Source organism: Lampris incognitus, chromosome 3 (genome assembly GCF_029633865.1).
Source record: "Lampris incognitus isolate fLamInc1 chromosome 3, fLamInc1.hap2, whole genome shotgun sequence".
NCBI classification, from domain to species: Eukaryota; Metazoa; Chordata; class Actinopteri; order Lampriformes; family Lampridae; genus Lampris; species Lampris incognitus.
The window spans coordinates 29,742,269-29,755,971 of NC_079213.1; the positions used below are offsets into that span (position 1 = coordinate 29,742,269).

The 13,703-nt window shown below is 49.6% G+C and overlaps 1 protein-coding gene across 1 annotated transcript in view; it reads right to left on the minus strand.

The window, feature by feature from the left end:
- pah (phenylalanine hydroxylase) overlaps window positions 1-448 on the minus strand; it is a 17,594-nt gene extending 17,146 nt beyond the window's left edge. The window contains exon 1 of the mRNA XM_056276708.1: window positions 309-448. Coding sequence (XP_056132683.1) covers window positions 309-380 — 72 coding nt within the window. The 5' untranslated portion in view covers window positions 381-448. The remainder of the gene's footprint in view (window positions 1-308) is intronic.
- Window positions 449-13,703: the final 13,255 nt, after the last annotated feature.

The window sequence follows — 13,703 nt, forward strand, 5'->3', positions numbered from 1 at the left end:
TTTCTTTTGGGACGGTGTGGAATATTCTGGCAGCGTCATTCAGCACAGGCAGCCCGCCTTCAGTCTGACTGCTGAGTCATAGCATAAAAGCACTTGAATGACAGACGAAGAGCTTTACGCAGCAATTCTCATTTCTTCCAGCAATCTCTATCATACCATAAACTAATTGATTTTTTTTGCAGAAACAAATTAATAAATTGGACAAACAACCCCGAAGAAATTCCTTATAAACAACCAAAAGCGATGCCACGACGAGCAAGGCGCAGGTCACATTTAGATAGATAGAAGAGATAATGGCCCACAATTACCCTCGTGCCATTGTACTCTTTCTCTGCCTCTGGACCGTGGTCTCCATTGACTCGCTTGTATGCTGCGTCCATCCTCTGGTCTTCCCGCTGCGAGGGCACGGATCCTCTGGTGCTGAGCGAGCCGCTGGAGCTTTTGCCAGAGTTTGTTTGACCAACTCTTGTTAAAACCCCTGCAAAATAAAGTTGAGCCACGTGACACCACACCCCCTCAGCATCGGCAGGTCACGCAATGCGTCGGGTTGTTGTGAAACAGGACTAAAGCGGCACATCTGGTTCTTATTGTCCACCGACTTAAGCGGTGTGTTTTTTTGTTTGGTTTTTTTTTTCCCTCATAACAATCACCTCCGCGGTCACACCTATCCAGCTGCCTGTCTCATCATCTCAAATATCGCAGACAAAATAACGTACACTGATTCAAAAGGGGTTTTGCTCTATTCTGATTGCATGTGTTTCATCTAATTTTACTCCCCCCCTCCTCCTGATTTCGTTTTGCTTTGTTTTGCATTACATTTGTCATCCAACATTTGGGAAAACAGCTGGAGCGGGTGCAGCGGAAGACTTGACTCTGCAGCAGTGTATTTATTTACCTGTGGCTTTACGGGGCCGGATCCCAGATCGTTCAAAGAGCGCCAGTTTGTCCCGTTTGGAGTCGCAGTTTCAATTCGAACCACTAAGCGACGCCAAGTGCCACTAAAACAGCGGTCAAGGTGCAGCGCTGATCAACAGGTATGTCGCTTCCATTTCACCCCGACACGTTCCGGCGATCTGTAGGAATTTGCGCTTCATTTTATGTGTAATCATTTGATAATTTAAAGTTATTCACCATCGATAATTTAAGTGAACCCAATTGGTGACTGCACAATTTATTTGTTTGTTTTTTAATTGATTCATCAGAAACGCGCCTTCATCGTCACACCTGCTGTCGAGGATGTGATGGCTTCCGCTGGAGGGCAGTGTAGATTCAGCCAATGACGGTGTTTCCTCTCGACCTCGGGGCCTGCTGGTAAAGGTAAGCGATGACAGCGTTTGTGTACGTTGAACACTGTTGTGTCGAAGTTTGCATTTATTTTAGCAGATGTACTGATAACATGTAGGTCAGGGGAATCGGCCGTACTAACTTGCCCCTAGGTGTGTGTGTGTGTCGGCCCTGTGTGATGCCGGGGTCCAATGACTCCTGGGATAGGCTCTAACACCCCCCGAGAGCAGGATAAACGGTTCGGATGATGGACGGCTGGACGGATGTACTGATACAGTAGCTGTCGTAAAAAGCTTGGCTTGACTAATGATTGACGGCTGTCGTAAAGTGAGTTGTAACACAACGAGACTGAGAGGAAAAGCCGAACAACCGATTGTGGAGACAATTATTTACATATCCTATAACATTACAGCAGAGACATCTTTTTTCTAGGCGTGGAAGGAACATTTACCAGTTTATTGTGATTATCCCAACTCCTTTTGTGGCGAGAAGAAAAGTTGGCCAAATGTGGCTACCGAGTTCACATGACAGACATGACGCGATGCTAGGTAATAATCGATGACGATTCATAAAGAGGGAAAATACCACAAAAAAAACAATTTAAATATTTGTTGTTGTAGATAACACTAGATTGGTTTAGGCTGTTTATTTTCCAAGGTTGCCTCTTGAGGGAAAAAAAGGGGCCTGTGGTCAATAAAGGCAGGCCCATTCCCCACTGCTTGGATTCAAGTGCAGCTAAATGCAGCGGCCACTTTCCTCCAGCAGTGAGACCTTACAAAGGCCCACTGTGTTGGGCGTCTGGTCTACTCGTGGTCCGTAATTCTCAGACGAACCCGCACCAGGCCTGGACGTGCGCGTGTGTCTCTACAATAATGTCTTCTTCAAATTCCAATGCGATTCAGCGTTATCCTCACATTTAACACCGCTCGGAGAGCACAACACTGCGTCATGTACCCTCATTAATTGAGACGGAGACAATAAAGTCGTTTATCGTATGAAGAGGTCGAGTGCGTGTCTACAGGGGCCCGTTGCGTAGCGTCTCAGTCTAAGTCACAGACTGAAGATCCATTCCTCACGCGCTAATGATGGGCCAGATGTGTGTCTGTGCTACTGCCTCTTAACCGCATGGGGATGAACTGCAAGGGACCGATGCGCCAAGCTGTGGACCTCCTTGTTTCACAGAATGCTCCTCCCCCTCCCCCAAATCTATTCAGAGTATTTTTATTATATACGTTGATCACCATTATGCAACCCTCTCAAACAGATGCATAATGGTCCAGCTTTTTTTTTCTTCTTCTTCTCATTTTTGAAAACTGTAGCCAGTACTAGTTCAGACCGGAGCTGTGTGGAATGGCTGGTAGGGGAGCTCAGAGGGGATAATTAGCATTATAGAGCGGTGGGCTGTTAATTGTGCCTCATGAGATGTTGTTGATTAATGGACTAGTTGACGGACACCATGTGAATGTTGTCCACATGCGCGCTGTCCACGGGGGAGCTGGAGAATCCACTCCGGCCCTCCACCGGCCATTGTAGAGGCCCTTTTCTGAGTGAGAGAGTGAGCGAGAGAGGAGTGCAATTGGGAGTAACGGGAGGAGGAAGAAAGGGAAGAGGGAGGAGGAGGAAGGTGTGGTGGGGGTGGGGCTGGGGCTGGGGCTGGGCAAAAAAAAAGAAAAAAAGAATAAAACTTTGAGGCTTTCAGCAGTGCTGTTGTGAAGGGAGTGAAAGAGAGTGGGGGCCATGTGGTTAGCCACATGGGCCGTTCTCACTCTGTATAATGGAGGGCTTTTCTTTGGTACTTAACCCCCTCGTCGCACGCTGGGACGGGCAGCCATGCGCCCAGCCCGCTCACATCAGACACAGCTCACCCCGCTGAATAATTGAATTTACACCCAGCAAAGTCACTCCCGGCCCCTGGTCACATCCTCACTACACATTGCCCTGACAGCAACTCTCCAGGATCACGTCTCATGTCGGAAAACGGTCCAGTCTATGTCCGGTTGGAGGGAGAGAGGGAGAAAGGGGGGGGGGATCATGAAGGAGACAGAGGATCCTTCAGATGGGTTGGGGATTTTGACGTTAAAGCGAGGGAAATATACTGTATCTCTGCAAGTCAGCAGGGCCACATGATACCAGCGTCTCCGATTTAATCAGATGCGCTGCGTTGCATTACGTACTACTGCGTGTATGAGAATCAGGTGAAAACCTTCTGTTGCATTCAACAATTGGTTTTCGAGAGACATTTCAGGAAACTAAAGTAAAGTAAGCTAAAATGTGTTTCCAACTGTCCGTCAGTAAGAATATCATTTGGTAAAGATGGAGATGAGATTGGTATCTTCTCCTACGGATCTTTTTCTACATGTGTGATAAAGCTGAGGTCTCTCTAACCAGGAGAGGGGTACCATGTTGAAGTGGCCCGGGGGTGGGGGGGGTGGGGTTCCGTTGATGATGTGAAGAGAGAGTGATCCAGCCCCTCCTTTGACTCCATTAAGTGCCCGGGGTTGGGGTGGTGGTGGTGGTGTGATGGGGGCGGGGGGGGTGGGGGTGGAGGCACTGATGATCTTGTCAGCAGGGGGGACACAGACCACTGAGCGGACCATCTCTCTCTCTCGCTCTCTGGCCTTCTGCATCCTCTTGACCCAACACAAAAGGTGTTTCCTCCCCGCTGCCCCGATCACTTTCACCTGTCACTCAGACTTTCTCTCCGTTGCCCGTGGCTAAGACCTTTCTCTCTCCGGGTGAGCGTTCAAGTGTGGCCGGCTGCCCTCTTCCTCTATGCCGAGGGTGTGCAGTAGACCCTAACTGTCTTCCATCAGCCTATTTCACATCACCTCAGCGAAGCCCACCTTCTGTTTTCCAAAATACCACCTCTGCTGAGTGTCAGTATTCCTCTTTTAAAGATCATCTCCACACGTTGCTGCGGTTGTATGCCGTTGAGAAATACAAAAAACAAAAAAAAAACACACCAGAGAGATTAGACAGCATGCAAGAATAGTCGTTGGCTAGTTTGGATCCCACAATGGCACATGTGCCTCAACATTTTGATGTTTTTTAGGATAATTTTTATGCTGTCATCCTGCTGCATGTGGTAATTCCATGCTCCAAACTATTTAATGCATTAAAGGATAGACAGTATGTATCATGTCATATACATATAGTATTTTTTTCCTGCTTCCGGTGTGGGAAGATGGCGATGCAAATTCACGTTTTTGGCAGCCTCACCCGGTACCGTCCATGCAGTGTCTTTGTCCACATCTAAGTCTAAGTTTGTCTTCGTTTGATGGCTGGGAGAGCTGGCGCTGGATCAGCTGGGAGAGCTTGGTCTGCTGCGTCCTGTGGGCCCAGGGACCACGGCCCTGCCTGGAGCTGTGCTCGAAGAGGAAACGCCAAGGGCCACCTGACAGGACGTGGAAGCGGGGCAGGCTAAGCTAACTGCTACCCCATGCAGACCGGCAGTTCCGACAGTCGTCCTGGCTGGCGTTCGTTCTCTTGGACAGTGATTTATTTATTTATTTTAGTTTAGTTAAGTGTGTTAGTTTGGATATATGTGTTCTTGTAGTTCTTGTAGGTTTTGGATATGTGTTTTTGTCTTTGTGTTGCACTGCTGTGGGCTGGGGGGAAACGATATTTCATTTCATTTCATGTGTGCAAGTGTTTCTGATTCTGATATATATGTATGAATGTGGTATATCGTATACTGTATGTGACTGGTGACCACATTTTGTACAGAGATAAATGGTCTGTAATTCAGTTATTTGTGCATGTTTTCACAGAACCTGTGGCACCATTAGGAAGCGTTAAGTGCAGACCTTAGCGGACCGGTTGGTACCTCCCACTTCGGTACTGGTAGGATGAGGTGGATGGGCCAGTACCCGCTGATGTGCATGTTATTGTGCAGTGAAGAGCCGGGCATTTGTGGGTGGCCGGTGCGTTCATCAGGCGTATTAGTTCGCTGGAGACTAGACCGACTTTATTAAGGCAGTGTGACTGATGGACTTACGCCGCTGCCTGTCACACAATACCTGACTGTCTGCACTGATGGGCCGCACTAAGACACACACAGAATGGACGTCACTCCTCAGCGCCTAATCACGTTCTGCTTTGTTCAACGTTTACCCGACCGTAGATGAAACAAAAAGCCCTTCCGACCGAACCTCACCCAACGCCTGCTGTCCGCTGCCCCGCGGCTCAACTTTGAGCAGGATGGGTGCCGAACTGTTGTGTTCTCCCGTACATTATCCCTGAATTATAACACTACCAAGCCCGCACAGCTTGAAAATATGTGTTTAGCGGTGGTTTACTGCATTATTGTCTGAGAGGTCCAACAGGCACCGAATCTGGAACAACTCTGGAGTCTGGTCAGGTCACCCGGTTTATTAGGAGAGATTTCACAGAGAAAGAGGGAGGTGGTGAGGTGGTAGCGAGAAGCGTGGGCGTATGTTTACTCGGTCTCCTTAACCTTGAGAGAGTAGTAGCACCCCTATTTACACACAACGGCGCACAGTGCAAACAAGTGTAAGTCTTATTTTAGGGACTCCTGGAAAATGATCAGCGTGGCCCAGCGGAGGTCAGATTGTCAGTAATTCTTCTATGGGCACGCTTCGTGCAGACAGCGTGTCGCAGCTCTAACTCAGCCTTTCTCTCTCGCCCCCTGCGGTTACAGATATATGGTATCGTTCCTCCTTGATGTTTTGAGTGTGACCTCCTCAATTCACAGTAAAGGCACGCGCCTCACTCCAGAGCGCATTACCCACTGAGGTTTGACCATGCATACTAATCCCTCAAATTAGCCCTGTAGGAGCTTTCCATAGGTGGACCCCCTCGCTTTCTGAACCTCTGTGCCGGTTTGCATCCGCTCCAGTCCGGCATTCCTTCGTTTTGGCCTCGTCCTGAATGCTTCCCGGTCCTGCAAGGAGCTCTCTGCCAGCAGAGGACGACATTCTCTTGGTATCCCCTTTTCCCCACCCCCTCCTTGTCCTCGGCCAGCGGCCCCTCCCATCAAAGCCTGAAGCTCTTCTAATCCCACTCCCCCGGTCGCCCTGGAGACGGCTCAGACGAGCAGGTGATGCATTGACAGGGAGCAGATGGTTCCCTATGGAGGTAAGCATGGCTGAACAATGCTTCCATATTCATCATACAGTCTCTCTCCCTCTCTCCCTCTCTCTCTCTCTCTCTCTTTCTCTCTCTCTCGCTCTCTCTCTCTCTCGCCCCTCCCTCTCCTTCAACTGCATGTACACAACTTTCAAAGCTTTTCAGCCATCCAGTGGACTTTATCCGACACAATCACACACACACAAACAGGCATGAACTAATATAATGGCACGCGTGCTTACACAAGTGCACACACACACACACACACACACACACACACACACACACACACACACACACACACACACACACACACACACACACACACACACACACACACACACACATACACAAACATGCAAAATGACATTGGTCTGCTGTGCTTAACTGTAAATTTATATTCAGATTGTGGACATTGTGATGGATGGGTCAGTACACAGGGGTTTTCGAGGTAAGGCATTGAGGGTGGAAGGTGGGGAGGAGGGGGGGGTCATGAATAGAAACCCCTGCATTGAGAAGAGGCCGGCGTGCGGTACAGCGGGCCCCGAGATGGGGGGAGAGGGGGCAGAAGCAAAGTAAAGACAAACATTAGGGGGATCCTTGTCTTCTTGCAGGTGTTTGTGGGCCCTTAGCTGCAGTAACTCAACTCCATCCAAAGAAGCTCCTTCTCTAGCCCCCCACCCACCCACCCACCCACCCCCAAGCACCTCCGTGGAGATGAAGTACAGACACCCCGCTCTCTCCGTCTCTTCTCTTTCAGCCAACTCCCCCCAAATAATCCATCAACAATACAGGGGGCTCCAAGGCGGTGTGCAGCGATTCTGCGGAGTCTTGAATTGTTTTTTTTTGGGGGGGGGGCATTATGGAGATCAGTTAATGCATGTGAAACACTACATCCAGCTTCTTCTTTTTTTTCCAGATCAAGTGGCAAAGAAAGTGTGCAGCACAATAGGGTCCATTTAGTGGCTCCAGGGCGCTATGCTAAACCCACCACACCTGGAGCACACAACAGGGGGTGAGAATAGCCCCCCCTCCCCGTTTACCACCACCACCACCACCACACTTCTACCAACTATCAACACAGGGCTATAAGGAGCTTGGCCCGGTCGGAGGAGGGCGCGGGGTAGTGGGTGGCGGGTGTGGGACGGGCGCTGTCTGTATTCAGGGCCTGACTATGATAAAGACGCACAGTGAGGAGCCATTGAGGAGCGCTGTGCCCATAATGGAGTCACTAATAGGTGTCCATTCAGATGGGGGAGAAAGTGTTTTCTGGAGGAGGAAAAAAAAAGTTTGGGGGGGGGCAACAATCGCTTTGCCTGCTGCCTTGTGTATATAAAATTTATGCAGTGCCCCCCTCCTCCTCCTCCCCGCCCTCCTCCTCCACCCTCTCCCATCCCTTTTTTCCCTCTCTTTTTTAAGAGAGTCACTGTTGAATAGAGTACATGCATAGTTTGGAGTCTTCCTTTCATTCCTTACTTGAAAATAAATTGAATGGTCCTGTTTCTTGAGTGAGTACAATCCAGTGGCAGAGATCTCAAAGGAGACACACACACACACACACACACACACACACACACACACACACACACACACACACACACACACACACACACACACACTTTCTCTCCTCTCTCGCCTCTTGCTCTCCATATCTCTTTTATAACTCACTGTCCATCTCATTGTTACTCATATATTTACATGCATCCGGCTTGATCTCGGAAAGGGAGGTTTGTTAATTTTTCCAGCCTGTTCTTGATCGCTCTCGCCTCCACTGCTCCCATAATTTGGTGACAACATGCACGCATGCATGCATGAGTGAGAGATTTATTTATTTATTTATTTTGCAGCACTGAGACTGGAGTCAAGTCAAGTCAATTTTATTTGTATAGCCCAATATCGCAAATTACAAATTTGCCTCAAGGGGCTTTACAGCAGCACAACCCCTTGTCCTCAGACCCTCGCACCGGATAAGGAGCAATAGGATTTTTTTTCTGTGTGTGTCCCTCCGGTTTTGAATCCCACGCTCATCATGCAAAGATACTGATGAGCCTGAGAGCGGTTCAGAAGAGGCAGGGGTTGCAGATAGCTTGCAGGGCAGTGGCTGCTATGGGCACCCATGTGTGTGTGTGTGTGGGGGGGGGGGGGTTGCAGACCCCCATGGGAGAGGTGATTAATGTAGAAATGCGGGGACCATATTGAAAGAGAGGGCACTAATGGAGAAATACCGGGGGCATATTGTGCAGCGTGTCACAGGGCTTAGTGGACAGATTGATGAGATGAGGAAATAACGGTTCTTATCCGGGGTGGGGGGGTTGGTGGAGGGTGGGGGGGGGGTCCCAGCATGGCGTCCAGGGCTGAACAGAGGAGTGAGTCTTGCTGGGCAGAGGCAGGCCAGGTCACTGCTCTTTGATACCGGGTCCCTCTGCCAACAAAGGGCAGCACACAGTGGGCAGGGCTGCTTCCCTCAGAGCTGCATGAAAGCCCTCGTAATGGTATTTTTATGTTTGGTGTGTTTTGTAAGAGACTTTGTGGGCTTCTTTGTGTGTGTGTGTGTGGGGTGGGGTGGGTCATGTTGTCTGAAGTCATGGATGCTTGAGTAAACATTTCTCATTCTCTCCACAATGCTTCATGAAACATTCAAATCGTGCACACTGGAGAGGGATCAGAAACGCACAAGCGCAGGAAGTTTCCTTACCTGCGGTCCAACATCCAGGTCGATGAACGCCGTGAGAGATCTCGTTGTCAGACATCGAAGCGCGTTACGCAGAGCGGTCGCTGAATCCGTCTCGGACGAGGCTGCCGTGAGATTACGCCGCGCCTGAACACTTCCACGTCTTCGCCAGAACTCGCCACCGTTTCGAACCCCACACAATGCATTTTCCGGCAGTGTCTTAGCAACTGGTGTTTTTTTCCACATCTGGATTACCTGAAATGCACTGCAGAGCCCCCTGCAGGGTTGAACAGAGGCGGGCGACGGGCAGCCTGTGCTTTTAAGAATGGAGATGTATAGAAAGGGCTTGATCTCAGATATCCCAAAGAAGCTTTGGTTTATACCAGGAACCAGGAAGAGTTTATTGTCATTTCTATCATGTACTTGTGTACACAAAAGAAACGAAGTTTAGTTTCACCCAGCACACAGCAGTGTGACGCAAAAGATAAAAACATATCCAAAATTTCCAAAAACGACACCACCAAAAAATACAAAAACAGACAGAAGTAAAAAAACAAAACTGTTAACAACACGGTCCATTCAGTGCAACACAGTCCAACAATTCCACCGTCCAGAGAACGAACGCCAGCCAGGATGACTGTCAGAACTGCCGGTCTGCATGGGCTAGCAGTTAGCTTAGCCCGCTCCCCACTTCCACATCCTGTCAGACCGCCCTCGGTGCTTCCTCTTCGGGCGCAGCTCCAGGCAGGGCCGTGGTCCCCTGGGCCCACCGGACGCGGCAGACCAGGCTCCCCCAGCCGATCCAACGCCAGCTCTCCCAGCCAGACACCTTCGACACACCTCCCCTGCCCTCCACACGACCACACAGATACAGACGCAGACAACAACACTACACAGTCGACGCTAGGCGAGGCCGCCACCAGTCCGCCTCGGTGTTTCGTCTTAGGGCGCAGCTCCGAGCAAGGCCGTGGTCCCTGGACCCACAGGATTCAGCAGACCAGGCTCCTTCAGCCGATCCAACACCAGCTCTCCCAGCCGTTAAACAAAAATGTAAAAAAAAATCGAAGATCAAAATAAAAACTTCACACGATGACACAAACTTAGACACAGATGTAGACATGGACGGAGTCACTGCATCATCGGTACTGGGTGAAGCCGCTGCCATCTTCCCACTGCTCCAATTAGTCCCGTGTTTTGTTTTAACTATGGGCAAAAATGTCCATGCTCCCTCTTTTCCCTCTTCATCACATGACACACAGCTATATATATATATATATATATATATATATATATATATATATTAGCAGTTTTCACAAACTAAGATCTAGAAAGATGTCTGCACTGCTACTTAACCTTTTAACAAAACACCAGGAAAAACAGAGGTCCCGGGGTCTAGACATGGGGACAGGTTGAAAACAGTTTTGCGTGGAGATACGGGACATTGATTTTGTTTGTTCTGGTCGCTATGGACAACAGCTACTTGTGCTCAAGTGTCCACAGCCCCGTTAATATTTCACCAGATACATATTTACTAGAAATGTCCTTGGAACGGAAATCTGAACATGAGGAACCTCGAACCCAAGACGCACTTAAGATAATTAGCTTCGCTCGGAGATACTGGGGGAAAAAAAGGGCTGTTCGGATCGTGCATGCATATAAGCGCACAAACACAAACACACACACATGCACACGAATGGGTTCTGATGTGTGGAATTGATAGAGTCCATTGTTTCCACAGAGCTTGTCACTATATGCCTCGTAATGTAATTAAGGGCAGGAGATTTATGCCGCACTATAGCAGCCCAGAACCTGATCCGTGTTCATTCTGTGTCTGGAGTTGGGCTGAAAAGCCCTCTCTCTCTGTCCAGCTGGTCCTGATTCCTGCTCTGGCCTATGTCAGTGTGTGGGGTTTCACTGCTGTTCCCTTCCTAATTGAGAGCTTTGGTTGGTTGCAGGCTTGCCACCTCTGCTGTGTGTGTGTGGAACACAGGGCCGATAGTCTCAATTTGCCTGCAGATTTGCAATAACATTGGTAGGGAGTGCTGTTTTGCGCTGCACTGTTCCTAACAAAGGAAACGGTCTGCATTTGGGACACGGGCCAGTTTAACAAGGTGGTAATTATTAACAGGCATAAGCCATTTAGCAAAGCTGCACTTTTCAGCCTCCCGCAGAGAGGTATGTGACGAGGAGTCCATTTTTCCCCCCCTCATTCGCTCGAGCTCTGCCACACCTGACTCACTCAGCCAAAATGTAAAAACTGGGATATCACTGAAAAGTTCTCTCGGCGAAACGGCGCACTTCCCTGACCGCTACGGGACTTCGGAGATGGAAAGTTTGACCGCCTGACGGAGAGGATCGCCGGAAGTGGGACACGATAACGCACCAGACATGTGGGTCATGGAGAGAAGGGGGGCTCGAGAGCCTAGCTGGACAAACAGACCCGTCGGAAATCGGACGGATCTAAACCATCCCAGGAGGCCGATGGCCGGGCCCAGATGTTCGGCCAGCACCTGGCGGCGCTGCAGCTCCTGCTCAGCACCGCACACGGATGGGGTGAGTCCAACCATACCTACCCCCGGCTCCTACTAATCCATAACACAACTGCCTGCTGCTGCCACCAGCACCACCCACAACTCTAATATCCCAAATGAAAGACATGTCAAATGCTGCTCAATGAGCCCCATGGAGAGAACATGTGAGAGAAGGACCGTAACACCCTGAGCATCTGTCCACCTCTTGGACACTAATGAATGTTAAGTAGGTTAGCTGCTGCTGTGCCACCATCCCAGAGGTCATTGTTACCCGCAGTGGCAGAGGAGCTTTGCTTTTGTGCGGGTGCGCCAGCTCCCGGTGAGCCGGCTGAAATGGCTGGACCGCTTACTCCTGGCAGGCACAATCCCAACGCTGATAGTCGCCATATTGATCCCCATGCGAGCAGATTTAAGTATAAAAGGAGCTCTGTCCTGCCGGTTGGAGTCCCCTCTGACACCTAAGGCCTTGTTTCAGGGTCACGGAGTCCTTGCAGCCCTCTGACCCAGGGCCCGACATGAACACACACCAACACCAGTGCCAGGCCGAGCAGAAACCGTCCGGGGATGAACCCTATTAAACGGGATTGGTTGGATGCTCACATTCACGTCTTATTATAGCTGACCTCGGGCTTTCTCTCTCTTAATCTTGAATGCTCTCCTTTTCTGTCCCCGGCTCGAAACCTGGCCAAAGCCCCGCTGAGGTGGTCAGCCCAGGCCTTTTGTTTGCCAATAATGGCCTGGCCATTTGTTTGATTGTTTTGTGAACTGGATCTCCTCATCCGTCGTGCCGTCCTGTGTTTTCGGCTCCCGTGGTGCGCTTTCAAACTGCTCTCTTAGACTTAATGACAAAGTAACCTCTTTTATTTTGTCTAAACGAAGGTTAGCTGGTGTGCACAGGGTGTGTATGTGTGTGTGTGTGTGTGTGTGTGTGTGTGTGTGTGTGTGTGTGTGTGTGTGTGTGTGTGTGTGTGTGTGCACATCTCTCTGTGCGTTTGCTCCTCCAATAGGTACTGACCTCACCAGGATGCTGCTCTGATCCTTGGGTCTCTGCTAGCTGCCTGCTCCCTTTAATTAAACGTTGATTAAATGCCTATTAATGTGCCCTGGATCACAGGCAGAGTGTAATCAGGTGAAACAGAATTAATAAAACATCCATTCGGGTGCTCAGGAGAGAAGGAAGGGCTCCCCCGAGAGAGGCGGACAGATGGCGGCAGAAATCAGGGCGAGCGAGAGAGAGGGATAGAGCAAAGACCAGCCACCACTTTGGCGATTAACTCTAAATTGGTAATTGGATCTTGTCTGTTCCACCTACTTATTATTGGTCAGATTGACCATATTTGACCGTATTTCCCCCTGCCGGCTCTGCGCTTCCTGTCCGATCCAGCCAGAGACTTGCCAGCCCACGCTGCGCCGTGCCCAGTAACTTCCCCTCTGACAGGAAGAACCTGCAGGAGGATTGCGTGGAAATGGATGAGGGTGGGGGGGGTGGGGTGCCCACGACATACATACATGCACACACATTATACACACACAAACACACACGCACATGCACAGTGGAAATCCCATCTGCCAGGAATCTCCCTAATCTCATCATCTGAATTGAACAAGGAAAAGGGGAATGGCAATCACTTTAGCCAAACCTTCTGCAGGATTATGTGTTGTGTTCTCTAACCACGGGTCAAACGATGACCTCAAGAGCAAAACAAGGCTACTGTATAGTAGACATCTGTTTGTTTTTCGCTAATGAGATGCACATTTTGTTTTATTCTAGTTTTTGCAACCCTCCTCGGAGCAATCTGCATCCTAACATTATCTTCTGCACAACAAACTGCAGACAACTCGGTGTCGACTCGTTTGTGTTTTTAGTGCCATACCCACATCATATTTTCGAGTGTGAAGGACTTGCACTAAGTTTTTACCGCTAATTTTCTCTGTTTTGCAGTATCTTCTTTCGTCCCCCTTTATTTTCTCTTGCTGGCCACTTTCCCCGCTAGCTTGTCCCCTTAAAGAATGCCCCTGTCCCCTGCCATCGCTGAGCCACTTCATCTTTCGCTGTCGAAAAATGTGCTTGATTTCACATTCAGCAGGTAATTAGTGACAACAAGGTCATTGTGCCCCAAGCACCCGCG